The sequence below is a fragment of the Podarcis tiliguerta genome, assembly GCF_965153285.1.
Source record: "Podarcis tiliguerta genome assembly, chromosome: 12".
NCBI lineage: Eukaryota > Metazoa > Chordata > Lepidosauria > Squamata > Lacertidae > Podarcis > Podarcis tiliguerta.
In genome coordinates this window covers 14704785-14729447 of record NC_139545.1, presented here as the reverse complement: position 1 = coordinate 14729447, position 24663 = coordinate 14704785, and the positions used below count along the sequence as shown (strand labels likewise).

Here is a 24663-nt window from a genome sequence, read left to right as displayed (position 1 = left end):
ATCTGCCATTCTAGGTGACCTGTTGCTTCGTACATAAATTTGCCTCGGTCCATTTAGAGCAGGGGTTTCCAACAGGTTGATCGTGGTCTACTGGTAGATCCCTGCGAGGTTTTGGTAGATCACGGTCGATCTCTGGCTCCCTTTCCTTAGTATTGCTAAAACTGACTCCTGCCGCACCCCCGCACCCCATCCTCCATTGTTGTATGATCTCTGGAAGGGAAGATGGAGCTTTCTCTGTGCTGCTGTTTTCCTCCATATCCATCTTTTTGTGAGTGACCCCTTTGTCCCTTGCCTTTAATCCCCCCCCCAAAAAATTGGAATTTCCCCCCCAAAAAGTGGAATTGCACTCTTAAGCAATACACAAATTTGATCCCAGCGTGCAATTTTTCTTGGGGCAGGATTTGAATTGTTTTGGTGCAGAAGAAGCTTGGTGTGAAATGGATGTCCATCAAGCTTCTTCAGAAGAGGCTGCAAAGTTTGCACTTGAATTTTTTTCTTTTTTATATATATAAATAATTTTTATTAATTTACAACAAAACAAAACAAGACATACATTGTTTTCACATTCCAATTTTCCAAATCTTTCCTTTTGGACTTCCTTCAGCTTTTCTGTAAATCTTTCATAGTCATTATTAATTTCCGCATTTCCTTTTTAACATTGTCATTATTTACATCTTTCCCCCTTCTAATTCCTTTTAAAAATGTCTCTCGCGTATTCACAGTGCTCTTTTAAAACCTTCTAGCGTTATTTGACCATCACTTATATTCTCCAGATATTCAACAAATTTTCCCCAGTCTTTTGTAAACTTTTGGTCTCTTAGGTATCTAATCTTTCCAGTCATCTTATCCAATTCAGCATAATCTAACAACTTTGATCTCCAGTCTTCTATTGTCGGGCACTTGAGTGTTTTTCAGGGTGTTGTCCCTATTAGAAAAACAATCAAAACATTTACAGCAGATTAAAGGAGACCTAGGCAATGGCATCCGTCTATGTTTCCTGGATGCATCACTCCTAAAGCTTCACTGCTGTTGCTTTGGAGCAAGAAAGGAGGTGTGGCTCTCAACCACAGTTAGGCAGGATTTAGTATAAATAATAAATTGTTGTGTTATTAGAAGAAGAAGAAGAGTTTATCACTACCCGAAGGAGTCTCAAAGTGGCTAACATTCTCCTTTCCCTTCCTCCCCCACAACAAACACTCTGTGAGATGAGTGGGGCTGAGAGACTTCAGAGAAGTGTGACTAGCCCAAGGTCACCCAGCAGCTGCATGTGGAGGAGCAGGGAAGCGAACCTGGTTCACCAGATTACGAGTCTACCTCTCTTAACCACACTGGCTTTCCTATCATCATCATCATTAAAAACTCAACAGATTTATGGAGGGTGCCCAATATGTCCAGAGATTATAAATCTGAAAATTCCTAACACCATGTTCTATGGCAGTCCATGTTTTCAGTTTCGATTTACCCGGAGAACTCTGTGCTTACTTCATTGCTTTCCTTTCCCTTTTCTTTTCCCTCAGGAGAAATGAATCCTTATCCTCCTCCAGGCCTGCAGGAAGAATGTGAAACCCTGGATCGAGGAGACACTTACCATCAGCTAATGAGGAGGACTGACAGGTACATGTCCCTCTTCCTCTAGAATTAGGGACAAAAACTTACACTGGCTTTAGCAGGAACAGGAAGCAATATTTGGAAATGATCTAGCGCAGGTGTGGCCAACTCCTAAGGGACTGTGATCTACTTTCAGAATTAAATCTGACAGTGATCTACCCCCATTTTTGGGGGGGGGGGTTCAGGTCAAAGGGAGAAGGCAGAAGGCCTTCTCAGTAGTGGCCCTCCCACCAGATGTCAAAGAGAACAACAACTACCAAACTTTTAGAAGACATCTGAAGGCAGCCCTGTTTAGGGAAGCTTTTAATGTTTGATGTATTACTGTATTTTAATATTTGGTTGGAAGCCTCCCAGAGTGGCTGGGGAAGCCCAGCCAGACGGGCGGGGTATAATAAACAAACAAACAAACAAACAAACAAACAAACAAACAAACAAAAAAATAAAATAAAATAAAATAAAATAAAATAAAATAATAATTTCTGTTGTTGTTGTTGTTAGGAGAGGAAATGCCCCCTTTTTGTTGAGCTTATTTTATACCCTGTTTTATGCCCATTTTGTTGGGGTTCTGTTGGGGGGGGCACTTTTAAGGGGGAAGGGGATTAGTCGCTCACCAAAACAGCGCAGGGGAGAGGGACCAGGGCCGGGTGCTCTTAGGCAAAAGCAAAGGAAAATGAGCTCGCCATCGACAGCGACCGATTGCAACCTCCTGGGGATCGACCAGTCGATCCCGATCGACCTTTTGGACATTCCTGATCTAGGGTATCCATATATCTTAGAATAATAGAATCTTTTGTATGACTCTTCTGCCAAACATATCTGAAGTCTTATCTCTTCCGCCCTGCCCTCCATTCCTCTTTTCAGTATCGTTTTCCCTGAAATAGTTTACAACGATTCTTTGCGACTGTCCCCATCACCCGGAGGAAACATGCAAGAAGAAATTATGGCAGCCACCCAAGAACCCATTAAGTACAGAGAAGAAGAGAAACAGTATGATGATTTCACAGACATCGGTGTTCAAGGTGAATGACGTTTTGAGCTAATTCAGAGAACAGTAGGTTCGCATTGCCTGGGGACTTGCCTTTGCTCAGCACTTCCCAGCGGAGAGGTGATGGTGGTTTTCCTTGCTGCATCCCCTTTGCCGAGTTGCTGCACTGTGGGAACCACCGCTTGAGGCTTTGTTTGGCTGCTGGTTGTCAAAAATCCCTTATTTTGGCTGCTGATCCCTTATTTTCGAGGCTGCTGGTCCCTTATTTTCAAATCTGTAAGTTGACAGCTATGCATTGAAGTCTATGGGGGAAACAGCTCGACAGCAAGTTCTTTTACTTAAGTGGTTTCCAATTTGCATCAAAAAGGTATTGTACATCTGAGTTGTTTTTATTTCTTTAAAATATAAGTTGTTGTTGCTTCTGCAGGACCACCAGTAGGGGCTCCTCTGCTGATCTCAGGAGTCTTTCCGTGATTTTGATGTTGGTAATTGAAGATGTGAACTGATTAGAAAAGAGATGCAGCAGGTCATAGGCTGGGAACAGGATGAAATCACTAAATCACATTCTGGCCTCTGCTACTCCTATGTAACAGCTTCCTTCTGGCCTTAACGGCCGGGAGATATTGATAGAATTGGAGAGGAGTCTTGAGGTTAAAGCCAGAGTGAACTCCCTCTTCAAACATTGCAGAAAAAGTATGGCAAGAAGTTTGACTTGTTAATGCTGATTCCTTTGTGAAAACTTTTTGGAACATGCAAAAGCTCTTTTATATGATATATCTCATTCTTTAAAGCCTTTTGTTATGGTGTGTTTATGTTTTGGAACACCTGTCCTCCATAGTGCTCATAGGCCCTAAGGGGCAGAGCCCTTCCTTGACAGAGACTACAGTCATTCTGTAATGCCTAATAAAGGTTTGGCAAAGTAAGTACTATAGTGATTCATGGTCCAGTAATGTCTCATTTAGACCACTGTAATGGGATGTACATGGTTCTGCCTTTGAAGACTACTCAGAAACTTCAATTGGTTCAAAATAGAGTGGCAGGATTGTTATAGAACTTATAGAATCACAGAGTTGGAAGAGACCACAAGGGCCATCGAGTCCAACCCCCTGCCAAGCAGGAAACACCATCAGAGCACTCCTGACATATGGTTGTCAAGCCTCTGCTTAAAGACCTCCAAAGAAGGAGACTCCACCACACTCCTTGGCAGCAAATTCCACTGTCGAACAGCTCTTATTGTCAGGAAGTTCTTCCTAATGTTTAGGTGGAATCTTCTTTCTTGTAGTTTGGATCCATTGCTCCATGTCCGCTTCTCTGGAACAGCAGAAAACAACCTTTCTCCCTCCTCTATGTGACATCCTTTTATATATTTGAACATGGCTATCATATCACCCCTTAACCTCCTCTTCTCCAGGCTAAACATGCCCAGCTCCCTTAGCCGTTCCTCATAAGGCATCGTTTCCAGGCCTTGGACCATTTTGGTTGCCCTCCTCTGGACACGTTCCAGTTTGTCAGTGTCCTTCTTGAACTGTGGTGCCCAGAACTGGACACAGTACTCCAGGTGAGGTCTGACCAGAGCAGAATACAGTGGCACTATTACTTCCCTTGATCTAGATGCTATACTCCTATTGATGCAGCCCAGAATTGCATTGGCTTTTTTTAGCTGCCGCGTCACACTGTTGGCTCATGTCAAGTTTGTGGTCAACCAAGACTCCTAGATCCTTTTCACATGTACTGCTCTCAAGCCAGGTGTCACCCATCTTGTATTTGTGCCTCTCATTTTTTTTGCCCAAGTGCAATACTTTACATTTCTCCCTGTTAAAATTCATCTTGTTTGTTTTTGCCCAGTTCTCTAATCTGTCAAGGTTGTTTTGAAGTGTGATCCTGTCCTCTGGGGTGTTAGCCACCCCTCCTAGTTTGGTGTCATCTGCAAATTTGATCAGGATGCCCTTGAGTCCATCATCCAAGTCGTTGATAAAGATGTTGAATAAGACCGGGCCCAAGACAGAACTCAGTTGACTAGGACCAACTGAGCGGAAGATATCTTGTCTCTCTTAAAACAACATCACTGGCTAATGTTCCTGTTAAGTTGTGGGTGAACATATCAGACGACACAGCGATTCTTCAAACAGCTCTTGTTTATTCACAGGCCAGAACAGAACTGAACTGAAGGGTTCAGCCAGCCTGCTTATACAGTGGTACCTCGGGTTACATACGCTTCAGGTTACAGACTCCGCTAACCCAGAAATATTACCTCAGGTTAAGAACTTTGCTTCAGGATGAGAACAGAAACCGTGCAGCAGCGGCGCAGCGGCAGCAGGAGGCCCCATTAGCTAAAGTGGTGCTTCAGGTTAAGAACAGTTTCAGGTTAAGAACGGACCTCCGGAACGAATTAAGTACTTAACCCGAGGTACCACTTTTTAGAGCTCCACTACAATGCAACAGTAACCATTTTCTGTAACTATCCAATCACTGAACGTCACTTTCAATCCCTTATTTGCATATGTGGACCTGAGTGAAAACTATCTATGGTATCCTCCTGCTGGCCCAGGGTGAAAACTTCAGTACATAACAGTTCCATTTCAAAGCACGATTCACAAAGCTTCTTTCACACAGAGAAGTTTCCAGAAACTTCCAGAACCCTCTTGAGCTAAGCAGAACAGAAAAGATCTCTACACACCAGGCCTTTGGTCAGGGCTCAGCCTGACTCCCCTTCCCTTTTTTATAAAAACTAGTAAGAAAGAGGTCTCAAAGCATTCTTACAGGCCCATATAAGATCTGCATACACAGTTGGGCCTGATGAGCATTTACTGTTCCCAACTCAAATCCTGCGGAAAGCCATCTAATTCAGATTTTAATTTTATCCTGACTTGTTTTTAAGAGGTGATTTAATTATTGTTTGATTTTATATCATTGTTTATATTTAATGTTAGCCACTCTGAGCCCGGGGAGGGCGGGATACAAATAAAAGTTTACAGTGGTACCTTGGGTTACGTACTTAATTCGTTCCGGAGGTCTGTTATTAACCTGAAACTGCTCTTAACCTGAAGCACCACTTTAGCTAATGGGGCCTCCCGCTGCTGCCACACCGCCGGAGCACGATTTCTGTTCTCATCCTGAAGCAAAGTTCTTAACCTGAAGCACTTTTTCTGGGTTAGCAGAATCTGTAACCTGAAGCATATGTAACCTGAAGCGTATGTAACCCGAGGTACCACTGTATTATTATTTATTATTTTTATTGTCAATACTTTCTATACCAAGAAATGCAAACTGACAGAGATTCCTGTATTGCAGGGGGTTTGGGGTCTCTTCCAACTTTACATTTCTATGATTCTACGATCTATTTGTAAAAGGAACATGTATCATTTTCACATTGGTAACCGCAAACCCTTCTGTTCCCCCCTCAGACGCTTGCATAGTGGATATGGACAACGGCGAGTGTGACAATTACGTTCTGAAGTGGTATTTTGAGAAAAAGCTGCACATCTGCACCCAGTTCTGGTATGGTGGCTGTGGAGGAAACGCCAACAGATTTGAAACTCGAGAAGAATGCGAAGCTTTATGCATCAAATCATCCTAACGTGGAGAGTGCCAGCCATGAACAATGGGCCTAGTTATCCACTAAAGAGGTGGAATAAACCCAAGATCAAATGAAACAGGTCTTAAATTTTGTGGCGCAGAGAGAAAATTTTGTGCTTGCATCTGATAAGAACAATGTGTCTTGTGGCACCTTAAATACACAACAGATTTATTTTGACATATTTAGTCCACCAGAACTTCTGGTTTCCTTAGGATGTTTTGTTGTTTTTTCCTGCTATAATCAATTAATAGCACAGCTCTGTAGGGGTTAAAGTAATGTCTTCGTTGACTATGGAAGTGCTTTTTGTAACTGAGGACATTTTTTTATTTTTTAAGACTAAAACTTGATATCATTTCATTACCAAGATGTGCACCTTGTACAGGAGACAAACGATACCTCAGACATTTGGAAGTGAGCTCTGGGTTGCCACTGACACAATGTCACGGCTAGTAGAATTGTTCTGTTTTTTCACAAGGTGTAAAATTACAAAATTGTGCTAATAAATGTTTCATGCAACTGATTCTTCTTAGTCCAGCTTTTTTTTGGTCTGAAATAAACACACTGTATTTGAATAAAAGCAGTTCCTCCAAAACAACATATTATGAATATGAAGCCCACATTGCTGCTTCATATAAAATATGCAATTTACGTATTTTGGAGTATGTTCCATTGAACCCAATGGAACTTTCTTCTGAATAAACAGCTATAGGGGTGCATTGGCAAGTTACAGTGGTACCTTGGTTTATGAACTTAATCCATTCCGGAAGCCCGTTCTTAAACCAAAGCGTTCTTAAACCAAGGCGTGCTTTCCCATAGCAGCGGGTGGCTCAATTTACAAATGGAACACACTCAACAGGAAGCGAAACATGTTCTGCTTCCAAGGCAAAGTTCACAAACCAAAACACCTACTTCCGGGTTTGCAGCGTTCTTAATCCAAGTTGCCCATAAACTAAGCTGTTCTTAAACAAAGGTACTACTGTATTGTCCTTTTTAATGGTGTGTTATTTATTTCCAAAAAAACACTGAAGTTTCAGTTTCAGAATCAACACAAAATATATGAAAAAGCGATATAATGCAGCATACCTATTGTGAACCTACACACCTTAGTATTAACTGAGTATTATTAAAAATCCAATTGATACATTCAATGAAATAGAAGGGTGTGCTTCTCTAATTTTTTACCTGATTTGGACGTCTAACTGCTGTTTTAATATTTGTTTTCACTGCCTTGGATACAAGCAGTTGATAAAAAGGGGACTAGGTAAACTTTTAATGTATCTCCAAAGAAAAAATGTCAAGTTTCTCCAGTATGGTAAATCAGCTTAACATTGTTAAAAAAACCAAACTTTTTTTAAAATGCTGATTAAGTTTCTACTAATCCTTCTCAGCTTTTATTCTTGAAGTTTGTTTGGACTACCACTCCCATCATCAGTCTGCCCGGCTGCTGCTGAAGGAATCCCTGCCCTATGCCATACCATGGGGACATTGTAAACCTTTATACATACATACATACATACATACTGTCAGGGAACTGCCATCGGCAGGACAGGAGGTGCAAAGGCTCTCTGAGGTAGAGAGAGACGTAACAGCTGAAGAGGGAACCAGTAGGGGGCGAACAGGAACGTCAAGGGAAGGAGAGTCGGAGGAATGGCTCAGAGACGCTTCCAGCGAAAACAGTGGGGAGGTCTCAGGACCTCCTATAGGGACACCCGTTCCTCGCCGGAAACTGTCACGCAGAGAGTCCAGAAGACGTGTTTCCGTTAAGGAGCTTTTATGTTGGAAACGTTTCCGAAAGCAACCACTTTCGGATTCTGCTAGCGATTGACGCAGCCATGCTGGAGGGGCTCCGTCACAGGCAGAGGTTTGAGAACTTGTTCAAACTCTGAGGGACTTGCAGTTTACGCACAAGCAGCTCTTCATCCCATCACAGCAATCCGAAAGTCACCGAAAGCTAGCTTGTGCCAGGGAGAGGCATCATGAGCGAACCAGCCGGAACCGGAGGAGCAGGAGCAGCTGGAGGAGGTCCAAGCCTGGAGGAAAGGTATAGGACGTTGGAGATCCAGCTTGCCTTGCAGACGGCGAGGCTGGAGGAGAGGAGGGCTCAGGATGCAGAAAGGGGGAAGGAGAAAGCCACCCCGCTCACCAGAAAGATGCCAGGATTGGTGCAGAAATTTGGGGGGGACCCCAGAAACTATCATGCTTTTAGGACAGAGATGCAATACGCTCTCAATCTGCAATTTGATGACTTCCCTGTTGAGGAATCGCGAGTGGCTTTTGTAATTAGCCATCTCGAATCAGGGGCGAAGGACTGGGTTAGACCCTTGATGGCAGCAAATAATGAGATCCTAAAGGACACGATGAAGTTTTTTCATGCCATGGACCTGATGTTTTCCAGCGACATTGAGCAGGGAGGGGTGCGAAGGCAGTTAATGGCTTGCAAACAGGGGAACCGGACTGTCCGTGAGTACTGGACTGAGTTCACTATGTTGATTCATAGATTGGGGTGGGTGTGATGGCCTGGGATTCCGATTCGGAGGATGAAACAGAGGAATCCCGGCCTGCACAGGAGTCCCCGCCTCCAGGGCCGGCTGAACTGGGGCCAGGCCTAGATGCTGAAGAGCCTGCACCTGTGGCAGTGCATCAGGAGCTGGCCCCAGGTGGAGCCCTTCTGGCCCCAGAGAGGCTTGACGACTCAGTGGCCACAGGTGAGCCTCCTCCAGGGCCCAGTAACCCTTCGGCCTCTCCTGATCTGCAGAGGTTTAGAGCAGAGAGGCGAAGGGAACTGGTTGCCCCCAGGAGGAGTGCTCGCCTTAAGGCCAGAGGAGGCGGGGCTCCTGGGGGCCGGGACCGCCCCTGGCCTTAGAAAAGGATAAAAGCCCAGTCAGCCCGGCCCCAGGTTGCGGGAGCAACGTCGTTGTTGGCTTCGGACCTTCCTGCGTTCTTGATCCCTGCTCGGCCTCCTGTTCCTGACTATCCGGTACTCCTGTTCCCTGCTCGGCCTCCTGTTCCCGACCATCCGGTGTACCTGTTCCCTGCACAGCCTCCTGTTCCAGCGTTCCTGTTCACCGCCCGGCACCCTGCCTCGGACCTTGCCCCTCTTCGTGTGGATTTTGCTACACCCAAGGTACCTTACCCCCGGGACCAGCACAGTTTGCTCCCGCCACCTCCCGCACTCCCCCTTCGTCGGGGTGCGTTCGGGAAGAGCCAGAGGCCATGGCTGAACAGGCGGCTGCACTGGTGGCTTTGGCCCAGGAGAACCAGGCCTTGTCTCACACCGTGCAGCAGCTCAGTGACGCGGTTGAGGCACTTCAGCAACGCTTGGAAGCCCTACCGGCTTCTGGGGCCGACGCCCCGGCTCCGGGCAAGTACCCAGTGGCTTTGCCTGAGAAATTTGATGGAGCCCCGGCCAGCTTTCCCATGTTCCTGGCCCAGGCCAAACTGTATATTCAGGGGCGAGCCCGGAACTTTCCTGACGACCGTACCAAGGTGCACTTTTTGATTAGCTTGTTAAAGGACCAGGCGGCCAAGTGGGCGTTGCCGCTACTCAGGCAAGACTCCCCCTTGCTGGCAGACTATACGGGGTTTTGCAATCGTTTGGAGGCCGCGTTCGGCAACCCCCAGAAAGAGAGTCAAGCCAACCGGGCGATTCGGCATTTGAAACAGGGCAAGTCCACGGTGGCCACATATACCACGGAGTTCCGGCTGTTGGCACAGGACTTGACCTGGAATGACTCGGCACTGCGGGACCAGTATCTCGAAGGGCTTTCGGACGAGGTACTGGACCAGTTGGCCACAATGGAACGCCCCACCACGCTGGACACTCTCATTCAACGGAGTCTACAAATAGGCGACCGGTTGGAGGATCGTCGTCAGGCCCGGGGTCGCCGACACTTCCAGTTCACGGCACCAGCTTTTTCCGGCAGCCCCACGGTCACAACTGATTTAACGGAGGAGCCTATGCAGCTCGGGGCAGTGCGGCCACGCCTTTCCCCCGCAGAGAAGGCGCGGCGTCGGGATGGAAATCTCTGTCTTTACTGTGGCGGAAGTGGACACTTCGCTCGGTCCTGCCCTGAGAAACGCCAGCCGCAGGGAAACCGCCAACCCCAGTAGCTGATGGCCCTAGCTACCGGGGGTCCCAAACCGTACAGAATGGGCCCGCACCAATGGACTTGCAACATCTTATGGTTTCGGTACGTTTATACCCTCCAGGTGGGCCCTGGATCCTCACCCATGCTTTGGTAGATTCAGGGGCAACCCGCTCCTATATGGACGCTGCTTTTGCCGCCCATCATCAGGTGCCACTTCGGAACAAGCCAGTACCGGTCCAGGTGGAAGCGATTGACGGACGACTTCTGCGTTCAGGTGCCGTTACTCAGGAGACCCAGCCTCTGGTCCTGTGTCTCCAGCAGCACCGGGAGTTGCGAACTTTGGACATTGCCTCTATGCCCCGCTTCCCCCTGGTGCTCGGGATGGACTGGCTGGAGGCCCACAACGTTCAGATTGACTGGGTCAAACGGACCGTGCACTTCCCAGACCCATGTTCCCATGCTCAATCCGGAACGCTGGCGGCCGCGCCCTCAGAGGAGGCAGCACCCACGCTCCCAGCCGTGTACCAGGACTACCAGGACGTGTTCGAGGAACGGGGGGCAGACCAGCTGCCGCCGCATCGGCCTTTTGACTGCGGCATAGACCTCCAACCCGGAGCGCCTTTACCAGTGAGTCGCTTATATTCCCTAACAGAGCCAGAGCGCGAGGCTTTGCAGGACTTCTTGCGCAAGAACCTGGAGCGTGGGTTCATTAGGCCTTCCACCTCGCCCACCGCGGCGCCGGTGCTTTTTGTTAAGAAGAAATGTGGGGAACTCCGCCCTTGCCATGATTACCGAGCCCTGAACAAAATTACCGTCCCAGACCGGTACCCCTTGCCCCTTATCTCGGAGCTGCTGGAGCGGGTGCAAGGGGCACAGGTGTTCACCAAGCTGGACCTCCGGGGGGCCTACAACTTGATTCGGATCCGAGCCGGGGATGAGTGGAAGACAGCGTTTGGGACCCGGTACGGGCAGTTCGAATATTTGGTTATGCCTTTCGGTTTGTGCAACGCGCCTGCTGTGTTTCAACGCTACATCAACCACGTGTTTCAGGACCTGTTAGACAAGTACGTGGTGGTGTATTTGGATGACATACTGATTTACTCCCGTGACCCGGCTCGCCATGAGGGGCATGTCCGGACCGTGCTGCAGCGCTTGCGTGAGCACCGTTTGTACGCAAAGCTCAGCAAGTGCGAGTTCCATCAGCGGACTGTGGACTTCCTTGGTCACCGGCTCTCTCCAGATGGGGTGCAAATGGACCCGGGGAAGGTGACAGCGGTTCAAGAATGGGCGGCACCCCGGAACCGCAAGGACCTACAGCGTTTCCTGGGGTTCGCCAATTACTACCGGACCTTCATCGCTGATTATGCTCATCGCACCACCCCGTTGACCCGGCTACTGCGCCCAAAGACGCCGTTTTCCTGGGACAGGGAGGCAGAGGAGGCGTTTCAGGGGTTGAAGGCCTGTTTCCAGAGGGCACCAATCTTACAACATCCTGACCCCTCTCGACCCTTTGTGGTGGAGACCGACGCTTCCAGTACGGCTCTCGGTGCCGTCTTGTCTCAACAGATTGGTCCTGAAGCGCCACTCTTACCCTGTGCCTTCTATTCCCGCCAGCTCCTACCAGCGGAGCGTAACTATACTGTGTGGGAGCGGGAACTACTGGCCATCAAGGTAGCCTTTGAGGTCTGGCGCCACCATCTTGAGGGGGCACGACATCCGGTGGAGGTGAGAACCGACCACCGGAACCTGGAGTACCTCCAGACCACCCGCAAGCTGAACCAAAGACAGATCCGGTGGGCGTTGTTCTTTTCCCGGTTCCAGTTCCGGATCCGCTACATCCCTAGCTCTCAGAATCAGAAGGCGGATGCCCTGTCCCGGAAACCTGACGACAACGCAGACACGGTACAGCAAGCAGAACCCACCACGATCCTACCTCCGGCTGCATTCCTGGCCACCCAGGAGGCGCAGCCACTGCAGGTTCGGGTGCGGGAACAGCAGCGGGTCGACGCTTGGGCCCAGGAACGACTCCGGGAGCTGGCTGAAGGGTCCAGCCCACAGTATCCGGGGCTGGTCCTGCATCAGGGCCTTCTGCTGCACCACGGTCGTTTGTACATCCCGCCAGGGCCACTACGGCTGGAGGTTCTCCGGATGGCCCATGATGCCCCAGCAGCGGGGCACTTTGGACGGTATCGGACCACCCATCTGGTCAGTCGAGAGTTTTGGTGGCCCCGCCTGAAGGCTGACGTGGCTCGCTACGTTGCTGGTTGTGATGTCTGCCGGCGCGCCAAGGGACCTACCGGGCGACCCCCCGGCCTACTTCAGCCATTGCCAGTTCCACCGCACCCTTGGCACACGGTTTCGTTGGACTTTGTAGTGGACTTACCCTCGTCTCGTGGCTGTACCTGCCTTCTGGTTTTCTCCGACCATTTCACCAAGATGGTGCACTGCGCTCCCTGTCCATCTGTACCCACAGCCAAGGAAACTGCTCAGCTGTACCTTCAGCATGTCTTCCGCCTGCATGGCCTACCTGAGCGCGTGGTGTCCGACCGGGGCGTTCAGTTCACATCCCGGTTCTGGCAAGCACTACACCGGACCCTCGGGACGGAGGTCTGCCTCTCGTCAGCCTACCACCCACAGACCGATGGCCAGACGGAACGGGCGAACGCGGTGCTGGAGCAGTACCTCCGGTGTTACTGCAGCTACCAGCAGGATGACTGGGTCGACCACCTGGCATTGGCGGAGTTCGCCTACAATAACGCGGTGAATGCGTCCACCCAGCAGACCCCGTTCCAGGCCAGTTATGGTTATCATCCACGGCTGTTTCCAGAGGTGCTGCCGACATCCGCAGTCCCGGCGGTGACGGAGTGGCTTCAAGAGCTCCAGTCCCAGCAACAGCTTTTGGTGGAGCAACTGCACCAGGCCAAGGAAGCGTACAAGGCCCAGGCCGACCGCCACCGCCAGGTGGGGCCGGAACTTCGCGTCGGTGACCTGGTTTGGCTCTCCACTCGCCACCTCCACCCCTCTCGACCTTCGCGGAAGTTGGACGCCCGCTTCACCGGCCCGTTCCCTATCGTAGACCAAGTCTCTCCTGTGGCATTTCGTCTCCGGTTACCCGCAACCCTGAAGGTGCACCCGGTCTTCCACAGGTCCCTTTTGAGTCCGGTGGCCCCACCCGACGAGTTCCACCCGAACCGTCCCCGACCGCAGCCAGTGTTGGTTCGGGGAGAGCCTGAGTACGAGGTGGAACGCATCCTGAACTCCCGATACCGCAGGGGGAAGCTGCAGTATCTCATTGACTGGAAGGGGTACGGACCGGAGGACCGTTCCTGGGAACCAGCGGCCAACGTCCACGCACCTGCCTGCCTCCGAGAGTTCCATGCGACGTACCCCGGCAAGCCGGGTCCGGACCCTCGGTTGAGGGGGGGGCCTGGGAGGGGGGATGGTGTGATGGCCTGGGATTCCGATTCGGAGGATGAAACAGAGGAATCCCGGCCTGCACAGGAGTCCCCGCCTCCAGGGCCGGCTGAACTGGGGCCAGGCCTAGATGCTGAAGAGCCTGCACCTGTGGCAGTGCATCAGGAGCTGGCCCCAGGTGGAGCCCTTCTGGCCCCAGAGAGGCTTGACGACTCAGTGGCCACAGGTGAGCCTCCTCCAGGGCCCAGTAACCCTTCGGCCTCTCCTGATCTGCAGAGGTTTAGAGCAGAGAGGCGAAGGGAACTGGTTGCCCCCAGGAGGAGTGCTCGCCTTAAGGCCAGAGGAGGCGGGGCTCCTGGGGGCCGGGACCGCCCCTGGCCTTAGAAGAGGATAAAAGCCCAGTCAGCCCGGCCCCAGGTTGCGGGAGCAACGTCGTTGTTGGCTTCGGACCTTCCTGCGTTCTTGATCCCTGCTCGGCCTCCTGTTCCTGACTATCCGGTACTCCTGTTCCCTGCTCGGCCTCCTGTTCCCGACCATCCGGTGTACCTGTTCCCTGCACAGCCTCCTGTTCCAGCGTTCCTGTTCACCGCCCGGCACCCTGCCTCGGACCTTGCCCCTCTTCGTGTGGATTTTGCTACACCCAAGGTACCTTACCCCCGGGACCAGCACAGTGGGACCTGTCTGCGGAGCCCATTCAGATGCTTTTCGAAGAAGGGCTCTCTTCGTCCTTAAAAGATGAACTTTCCCGGGGCCCCAGAGCGGAGTCTATGGACCAGCTGACTAAATCTGCGCTGGCCATAGGAGCGCGCCAGGAAGCGAGGGCTTTGGAGAAGCGGGAGGGGAAAGGAGAACGTTGGAGGGAGCTCCGCATTCCAGACATTCCAGAGCAGCCTTTCCCGCCGGCAGAGCCGATGGAAGTTGGAACAGCGCGGGCGCGCGCAGTTTCAAACCTCGGTGAAGGGCGGAAGAAGGAGGGAAAGAGCGCCAAGAAATGTTATCTCTGCCAACAGCCAGGACACTTTGCCAGAGTCTGTCCACGAAGAAAGGAATGGCAAGGCATGGCAGGAGCTGTTGGGGGAGAGGAGGAGGAAAGCAAGGAGCAAGTAAAAGCCAACGCCTGGCTGCCACCGTCGGGGCACAGCAGCCAGGCCCAAAAGCAGAACCTCCCAGACCTGCTCTAGTGATAGAGGTGTTGCTAGAGCTGCCAAACGGACACCCCCTACAGATCAAGGCCCTTCTGGATTCAGGCAGCTCCTGTAATTTCATGAGTAAGGAGTTCGCAGCTGAGCACCAGATACAAACCCTCCCCTTAAGTAAACCCCTGCAGGTGACCACGATTGACGGCAGAGAGCTGTTGGGAGGAGAAGTGAACCAACAGACAGTCCCCATGATAATGAGGGTGGCAAGGCACACCGAGAGGATAGCGTTTAATGTGGCCACCTTGGGAGGAGCTCCCATCATTTTGGGGATGAGCTGGCTGGCACTACACGATCCTCTAGTGGGCTGGCATCAGAGGGTGGTCTCCTTTGGGTCAGCGCATTGCCTAGAACACTGCAAGCAGGGGAAGGATCCAGGGGAAGCCAGGCTCACCCTAGCTGGGATGGAGGTAATGAATAAAGGGGAGGTGCCTCCGCAATATGCAGATCTGAGCAACGTATTTAGCGAAAGGGAAGCGGACAAACTGCCGCCGCATAGACCCTTTGACTGTCAAATCAACCTACTCCCTGGGGCTCAACTCCCAGTGGGCAAGCTGTATGCCATGTCAGACAGGGAGATGCAGGAGCTGAGGGAGTTCATTGACAAAAACCTGAAGCGAGGTTTCATCAGAGAGTCCCGAGCGGTGGGGGGCAGCCCAGTGTTTTTTGTGGACAAAAAAAACACAGATAAGCCGAGACTTGTAGTGGACTTCAGGGCCCTAAATGCCGTGTCGGAACCCCTGGCTTTTCCTATGCCCCGAATTGATGACATTCTGACCAGGGTGAGGAAGGGGAAGATTTTTACAAAACTGGACCTGCGGGGGGCGTACAATCTGATACGCATAAGGAAGGGGGATGAATGGAAGACCACCATGTTCACCCCTTTGGGAGCATTTGAATACCTCGTAATGCCCTTCGGTCTCCAAGCCGGCTCCGCATGTTTTCAAAGTTTTATCAACCACGTCTTGGGACCTTTGCTCTACAAGAATTGTGTGGCCTTTTTAGATGACGTGTTGGTGTATTCGGAAGATGAAGAGCAGCATGTGAGGGACGTGAGAGAAGTGTTGGGCCGGCTGCAAGCCAATCAGCTGTGGGTGAAACTGGAGAAGTGCCAGTTTCATGCCAAGGAGGTGGAATTCCTGGGGTACCGCTTGTCAGACAAAGGATTGGCCATGGATCCAGGCAAGGTCCAGGCGGTGCTGGAATGGAAGACACCGAAGACCAAGAAGGATGTGCAAAGATTCCTGGGGTTTGGGAACTTTTATCGGAAGTTCATCAAGAACTTTGCACACTTGACGGCGCCCATCACCGACTGCCTCAGTAGCAAGAAGAAATTTGTTTGGACGGCGGAGGCGGAGCGAGCTTTTGAAGAACTGAAAAGGGCTTTCGCCTCGGAAGAACAACTTCTGCATGTGGACCTACAGAAGCCCATGAGAGTGGAAACAGACGCGTCAGACCGAGCGGTAGGGGCGGTACTTCTTCAGCCGGGAAGGAATACGTCGGAGTGGAGACCGTGTGCCTTCTTCTCGAGGAAGCTGAATAAGTCCGAGCGGAACTACACGGTGTATGACAGGGAACTACTCGCCATTCACGAAGCGTTCCGGAGGTGGAGACATTTATTGATTGGGGCACAACACAAGGTGCAAGTGTGCACCGACCACAAGAATTTGGAGTATTGGAGAACAGCTCGAGTACTCAACCAACGACAAGTGAGATGGGCACAGGAATTTTCCAAATTCCACTTCGAGATTTGTTATGTACCAGGCCCAGAGAACGTCAGGGCGGACGCTCTCTCATGCAAACCAGAGTATTTGGAGGGGGAGGGGGCAATCGAAGAAAGACATGTCATTCCTGAGGACCGCTGGGTGTGTGGGGCGGCGCTGGTGGGGAGACGAGAACTGGTAGAGGAAACGGAAAATGACGAATATGCCCAAAATAAGCTCAGAGGTCTCAGGGGAGAGGGTGAGAGCCCGGAGGGTTTTGAGGAAAGAAACGGGGCATTGTATTACAAAGGGGCACTGTATATACCAGAAGGTGAATTGAGAGGGAGGGTACTCAAGCAGTTGCATGATAGTCCCACGGCGGGACATTTTGGACAACACAAGACCATGTGGATGGTCACCAGGGAATTTTGGTGGCCCAAGGTGAGGGAAGATGTAAAGGAGTATGTAAGAGGGTGTGACCAATGTCAGAGGGCCAAGGGGGAAAGAAGGGCGCCGGCAGGGTTATTAGAACCATTACCCACGCCAGAACGGCCTTGGGAGGCGGTATCAATAGATTTTATGACGGATCTGCCCAAATCCAAGGGGAAAACGGCCATTATGGTAGTAGTGGACCTGTTAACTAAGATGTGCCACTTTGTAGCATGTTCACATGCAGTCACAGCGGAAGAAACAGCGAAGTTGTTTGTAGAACACATCTTCCGGCTGCACGGCGCCCCCTTGAGGGTGATCTCAGACCGCGGCAAACAATTTACTTCCAGGTTCTGGAGGAAGCTCATGAGCTTGCTGCACGTGGAAGTCAATTTTTCGACTGCCCGGCACCCTGAAACCAACGGGCAGGCGGAAAGAGCAAATGGCATCCTCCAACAATATCTGAGGTGTTATGTCAATGACAGAGAGAATGATTGGGTCGAAAAGCTGGCGCTGGCAGAATTTGCCTACAACAATGCGGAGAATGTGTCCACAGGGATGAGCCCCTTTTTGGCCAATTACGGGTGTCACCCCAGGGCATTCCCAGGGGAGGGAGGCGAGAGATGGAGCGTCCCAGCGGCCGAACATTTTGTAGAGGAGATGGAAGCGATCCATCGTCAGCTTCAGCTCAACTTAGAAAGGGCCAAGGCACAATATAAGAAGCAGGCAGACAAGAACAGAAGGGAAGGTGAAACAATAAGGGTGGGGGATCAGGTGTGGCTGTCCACCCAAGGGTTGCCGTTCAAAGGGGGTTGTAAAAAATTAAGACCCAAGAGATTGGGACCCTTTGAGGTCATTCAGCAGGTCAACCCAGTGGCTTTCAAACTCCGGTTACCCAGCCACATGAAATTGCACCCAGTGTTCCACAGGTCATTACTGTCACCGTACAAGGGGGGAGGTGAAGGGGAGTACACCAGGGGACCAGTCTTGGAAGAGAGGGAAAGCAGTAACCATGTAGCGGAAATCCTCGATTCCAGGTGGAAGGGCAATCAGGTGGAGTATTTGGTGGCGTGGGAAGGGGAACCGGAGTCAGAAAACACCTGGGTGACTGCAGAGGAGGTCAATGACGAGGTTTTAACAGAAACGTTCCACCAAAGATTCCCGAGGAAACCACAGCCGGTAGCAAGGTTTAGGAGGGAGTATTTCGGCACCACAGACGAGGAAGAGGAACTGGAAGGATTCGCGGAGTCGGAGTTAGAAGAAGGAACGGACTCAGATGACGAGGAGTACCGAGAGACTAGGAACAACAACAAGTGGAGAAAGGTGTTCGAAACTTCGGACGATGAGGAAGGTTCTTTCCGGGGTTTTTCCTCCTCCCAACCCGTAGGGGAGGAGACGGGAGGGGGTGAAGGGGGCCCTGGAGGGGAGGTGGATGTCAGGGAACTGCCATCGGCAGGACAGGAGGTGCAAAGGCTCTCTGAGGTAGAGAGAGACGTAACAGCTGAAGAGGGAACCAGTAGGGGGCGAACAGGAACGTCAAGGGAAGGAGAGTCGGAGGAATGGCTCAGAGACGCTTCCAGCGAAAACAGTGGGGAGGTCTCAGGACCTCCTATAGGGACACCCGTTCCTCGCCGGAAACTGTCACGCAGAGAGTCCAGAAGACGTGTTTCCGTTAAGGAGCTTTTATGTTGGAAACGTTTCCGAAAGCAACCACTTTCGGATTCTGCTAGCGATTGACGCAGCCATGCTGGAGGGGCTCCGTCACAGGCAGAGGTTTGAGAACTTGTTCAAACTCTGAGGGACTTGCAGTTTACGCACAAGCAGCTCTTCATCCCATCACACATACATACATACGTACATACATACCCCACCCATCTGGCTGGGTTTTCCCAGCCACTCTGGGCAACTTAAAGCATATCTAAAAACTTTATGCCTTTGTGTTGTTGTATATTACTAAATATCACCTCATACAGTCCCTCTTGTAAAAGGCAAAGGTAAAAAGGTAAAGGACCCCTGGACGGTAAAGTCCAGTCAAAGGCGACTATGGGGTTGCGGCGCTCATCTCGCTTTCAGGCCAAGGGAAACAACATTTGTCCACAGACAACTTTCCAGGTCATGTGGCCAGCATGACTAAACTTTTTTCTGGCGCAACAGGGCACCGTAACGAGTGCCAGTGCACATGGAAATGGTGTTTACCTTCTCGCCACAGTGGTACCTATTTATCTACTTGCACTGGCATGCTTTCAAATTGCTAGGTTGGCAGGAGCTGGGACAGAGCAACGGGAGCTCACTTCATTGCGGAGATTCGAACCGCCGACCTTCTGATTGGCAAGCCCAAGAGGCTCAGTGGCTTAGACCACAGCACCACCCGCGTCCCTCATGTCCCTCTTGTAATGTGTGCCTGAATGAAATGAAAATGGGGGCACTGGTTTGTTTAAAATTAACCAAAATAATTGATGGGAACACTTTCTGACCCAATCCTTTCTTTTAGTCCACTCAGGGGCAAGAGGCTGTAGACATGAGTCACAACGCCGGAACACAGCCTGCTTTAAATTGAAACCTGTCTGAGTGAATTTGATATTAGTAGTACAAATAAACACAGAAAGTCTTGATGGAGAAGCCATGAGCAAACTCTGCAAACCATCTCTAGCGGATGCCTATAAAGAATTTTACAGCATGCTACATTCCTGCATTTTTTCATATTCTTCTTTATGCTCCTTAAGCTCATAAATCTAACTGTCTGGAGTGTATATAAGCCCAGCTATTGGGTTTCTCAAAAGGATCCGAAATGGCTTTCCCATATGCTATATCTTACAGACGGCCAGAGCAAAATAAAATAAACCAACCCCAGTAAAGCAAAAGGCATGTCATGAACCATGGCTGTAGTCCTACACTCAGCTGGGCTGCATAAATCTCATTGAAACCAATGCATTATACATTTAAAATGGCACCATACCACCATGCCACTTTAAACAGTGCAGTCTTCTCCCAAAGAATCTTGGGAGCTGTAGTTTGTTCAGGGTGCCAAGAGGTGTTAGGAGGTTAGGAGCCACAGAGCTACAATTCACAGAGTGGTATGAGAATCAATCCCTCTTTCCCTGGATTCCTGAGAGGTGTTGATCTGGGAGAACTGTTAAGTTGTGGGTGAACATATCAGACAACACAGCGATTCTTCAAACAGCTCTTGTTTATTCACAGGCCAGGACAGAACTGAACTGAAGGGTTCAGTCAGCCTGCTTATATAGAGCTCCAGTACAACGTTACTGTAACAACTTTCTAAAAGTATCCAATCACTAAACGTCACTTTCGATCCCTTATTTGCATAACTATTTATGCAAATAAGGGAGCCTGCATTCGCTCCATAAGACGCACACACATTCCCCCTTACTTTTTAGGAGGGAAAAAGTGAGTCTTATAGAGCAAAAAATACGGTAATCTTCTAGCGCTAATACAGCACAGGTCAGTGTGGCCAATATTTGTAATATTTGTTTCATCTATTGAGTAGGTGAGTCGCTCCATCTGGTATGCTGGCTGAGACCCTACCTGCCTGCAGACTGTCTTGCCAGAGTGGTGCATGCTTTGGTTATCTCCTGCTTGGACTATACCAATGAGCTCTACATGGGGCTACCTTTGAAGGTGATCCGGAAACTACAATTAATTCAGAATGCAGCAGCTAGATTGGTGACTGGGAGTGGCAACCTAGACCATATAACACCGGTCCTGAAAAACCTCCATTGGCTCCCAGTATGTTTCTGAGCACAATTCAAAGTGTTGGTGCTGACATTTAAAGCCCTAAACGGCTTCAGCCCAATATACGCGAAGGAGCATCTCCATCCCCATCATTCAGCCTGGAGACTGAGGTCCAGCTCCAAGGGCCTTCTGACGGTTCCCTCACTGTGAGAAGTGAAGCTACAGGGAACCAGGCAGAGGGCCTTCTCAGTGGAACGTCCTCCTGTCAGATGTCAAGGAAATAAACTACTATCTGACTTTTAGAAGACATCTGAAGGCAGCCCTGTTTAGGGAAGTTTTAATGTTTGATGTTTAATTGTGTTTTTAATATTCTGTTGGGAGCTGCCCAGAGTGCCTAGGGAGGCCCGGTCAGATGGGCGGGGTATAAGTAATAAATTGTTGTTGTTTTTAGTTAGCTCATGGCATGTGTCTCTTGAGCCCAGTTCCACAGGCTGTTGCCCTAAATGTGCCCCCACCCAGGGTTGGTACTGGGGTTGTTGGTGTTATAGATTGGGAGGGACACCCCCCTAAACCCTAGAAATGAATAAATGGTAGGATTTGGATGGCTTGAGATGTGAAGGGAGAAATACAAGCTGTAGAGGAATTCCTGGGCAGAATGGCCAGGCCAATACAGTGGTACCTCTGGTTGCGAACAGGATCCGTTCTGGAGGCCAGTTCGCAACATGAAAAGAGCACAACCTGCAGCAGCGCATCTGCGCACACACAGGCTGCGATTCGCCACTTCTGCACATGCGTGTGACGTCATTTTGCACTTCTGCACATGCGCGAGCGGCGAAACCCGGAAGTAACCCTTTCCAGTACTTCCGGGTCACCGCGGGATGTAACCGGAAAGAATGTAACATGAAGCAAACGTAACATGAGGTATGACTGTACAAGAGAACTGTCCTCCTCACCCCCTTGCCCTGAGTTGTGAAAAGAGACTGGGGGCTCCCTGGTGGTCTAGTGGTTAGGATTCAGCACTCTCACCGCTGCGGTCCGGGGTGAAACAAAACAAAACACAGAGACTGGGGGTTTGGAAGGTTGCCAGGGTAACTGGGAGTGAGGAGACAGGAAAAGAGAGGTTGTTTTAGCAAGGTGTTCTGGGAAGAGGAAGGAAGAAGAAAGGCTGTCATCCATCTTGGGCAGGCTGGCTAAAGGCTGGCTGGGAAAGATGCCTCGTACTCCAGCTGCACTGCTGTGGAGAACCAACCCCTCTTGAAATGACCATGTTGTAAGGTCTGGACTCCCTCCATGCAGACTGAAGGTGTAAACAGGTGAATAAACCATTCTTCTTAAAGCTACAAAGCCACTTCCGCCCTGCAGAGGAGGTGGGATTGCGGGTGTCACAGCCCCGCCCCATGCGATTGGGGGAATCCCCAGCAGCGTCACCCCCTGGCAAGCCAATCGGCTGGCTCTGGGGGCGTGGCCTGCCATATTTAACGCAGTTACAGCTGGGGATCTCCCTCTTTTCCTGCCTATCAGCTGCTCCTGTTTCCCACCCTCCCGCCCTTTAAGGTTTTCGTTCCTTGACCTTGCGATGGACCTTGGTTGGTCGCCGTTGAGGGGCCTGGTAGGAATTTTTCCACTTGGCAAATTGGCAACAGCCACTTGGTTTTCGCCTACCTTGTCACAGCTACCTTGGTATTGGAGGTTAGGAATTGGTATTGGTATTGTTTTGTAGAAGGAAGAAGGGAGGAAGCGACATCACCTACCCCGCATATTGAAAGGTACTCCGAGAAAGGATTCTGGGGGCGTGGCCCTGTCCGAAGCCTATGGAGGTGATGTGCATCAGCAGGACTCCCCCTACTGGTGGTTAACCCTTTCTGGACCTCAAGCGGACGGGCTGAAGCCGGATATAGTCGGTTAGGACTAATGCCTAAGCCAGTACCACTCATCACCTGTAACCAATAAAGTTGTGGCCAATTTTAGCCCATTAACCTTAATAATTGTGTCACGTGTCTTTATTTCCACTTGGGGGGACGAGAACTCGCCACACAACAGTCTCTGCCATGTCTCCAAAGGAACACAGACCCTGGAACCCCCTGGAATCTTGCTGCGGCTTGGCAGCGAGTGGCGGGTAGCACCCAAGTTTTGTAACAGGGCTGGGAACAGCCCTTCAGATGTTGAACTACGACTCTCATCATACCTGATCGTGGGCTTCTGCTGGCTGAGGCTGATGGGAATTGGAGTTGATGGAAGGTCACAGGTTCCCCATTCCTGCTTTGGCTGCTGCAGGATGCAGGTAGTAACAGTGCGATGCAAAACCTCCTTTTAAAACGGCACATTCTCACTATTATAGCTGGAAACGGCAATAAATACTGTTAGAATTATGACGACGATGAAAGTCAATACTTGGGCATAGTGTTCATTTTCCAGTAAGCCCCAGAGGGATATATCATATTTATACATCCTGCCGGCCCCCGCCCCCAAGCCCCAAAACCGCTCCAGGTAGAAACTATTCAGCTAATTTTCTCTGCGTTCTTTGGCCAAGAATGGTGGACAAGCGAGGCCAGGAAAATCACTTGATAGATCATCCCATTGGAACTCCGGCATCTCAGCGGCAACAAAAGGTTCACCAGCAGTTCAGATCCATCTCCAAATTGTCCTTGCAGAGCCATTGCCAATGGGCATGGCTTTGCCAGCCAAAACAGTACTGGGGAGGGGGGAAGCCCCACACCTGAAGGAGTTAGGTCAGAACGCTGATTCACCCCTCACGCCCCAACTCTACACAACCTACAAAACACCAGGACCATCTTCTACCGCTGCTGGCTAAGGAATTTATAGGACTGGATTGATTCCCAAAGAGCAAATCAGGTTAGTAAGAGATTCTCCCTGGGCAAGGGTAGGCTCACTCTTCTCCTCTCTTGAGGTGGAATCAGCAAAGAAGACAGGCTGGAGAAGGGAAAGGTTAGGTAGCAGGGAAGAAAAGACCAGGAAAGGTCATCTTGGGAGAAGAGCAAAGTACTCTGGAGAACTTTAAAAATGCATCCCGTTTCAACGTGGAAGAGCCTTTTGCGGCAAATCGTTTCTACAGAGGCTTCCACCACTCCTGAGATCCTCTGAATGGGTTTTGACCTGAGAAGCATCTTCTTTTTCCTCTTGGTAAGTAGCAGCAACTGTCTTTGGTGCTGGATAGGACAGGGTCCCCTCCTTTGCTTGATCATTTAGGAAATCCAATCTGGGCAGCAGAGTAGAGCAGGATTGCTTGAATTTTGCCTTGTGGGTGACTCTGCTCTTATATTCTCCCTTTCTCCCCCCCCCCAAAAAAAATATAGATACATTTATAGAACAACTTGCAAAGCTTTTCCAAACGACAATGGGTAAATACATACTTGCTAGGTCACATGTGCATCAACTTGTGTCCTATCAAGTAATATATCCTAGACCACAGAGCCTAGGACTTGCCAATCAGAAGGTCGGCGGTTCGAATCCCTGCGACGGGGTGAGCTCCCATTGCTCGGTCCCTGCTCCTGCCAACCTAGTAGTTCAAAAGCACGTCAAAGTGCAAGTAGATAAATAGGTACCGCTCCAGCGGGAAGGGTAACGGCGCTGCTCTGGTTTGCCAGAAACGGCTTAGTCATGCCGGCCACATGACCCAGAAGCTGTATGCCGGCTCCCTCGGCCAATAATGCAAGATGAGCGCCGCAACCCCAGAGTTGGCCACGACTGGACCTAATGGTCAGGGGTCTCTTTACCTTTACCTTTATCCTTCAATTAAAATGTTGATATTATATACACAAGTCAACAGAGAAGCCCAACACCCTTGCCTGTCTCTCTACTCCCATCATCTTCCCAACCTGCCCCCCCCCAAATATTAGAGCAACGTGGCCAGAAAATGATTGAACATTTTTTTCCTGCATTGCCCCTTGTCAAGAGGTGTCTCCTAACAAGTCCCATTTAAACCATCACCAACACTTAGTGGCTTAAGAACTAA

At 50.3% G+C, this 24663-nt stretch overlaps 2 protein-coding genes and 1 long non-coding RNA gene across 3 annotated transcripts in view; 2 read left to right on the top strand and 1 right to left on the bottom strand.

Annotated features, from left to right (window-relative positions):
- The window catches only part of LOC310660301 (collagen alpha-4(VI) chain-like), a 92314-nt gene extending 85624 nt beyond the window's left edge, over positions 1-6690 (top strand). The window contains exons 39-41 of the mRNA XM_083404624.1: positions 1518-1614; positions 2470-2627; positions 5998-6690. Coding sequence (XP_083260750.1) covers positions 1518-1614; positions 2470-2627; positions 5998-6170 — 428 coding nt within the window. The 3' untranslated portion in view covers positions 6171-6690. The remainder of the gene's footprint in view (positions 1-1517; positions 1615-2469; positions 2628-5997) is intronic.
- LOC310660522 overlaps positions 1-24663 on the bottom strand; it is a 45069-nt gene that overhangs the window by 10301 nt on the left and 10105 nt on the right. The window contains exon 2 of the long non-coding RNA XR_014503475.1: positions 22876-23028. This is a non-coding gene — a long non-coding RNA (uncharacterized lncRNA). The remainder of the gene's footprint in view (positions 1-22875; positions 23029-24663) is intronic.
- The window catches only part of LOC310660306 (collagen alpha-6(VI) chain-like), a 78632-nt gene continuing 77005 nt past the window's right edge, over positions 23037-24663 (top strand). Inside the window, exon 1 of the mRNA XM_083404636.1 lies at positions 23037-23831. The gene's annotated coding sequence lies outside the window, so the exon portion shown is untranslated. The remainder of the gene's footprint in view (positions 23832-24663) is intronic.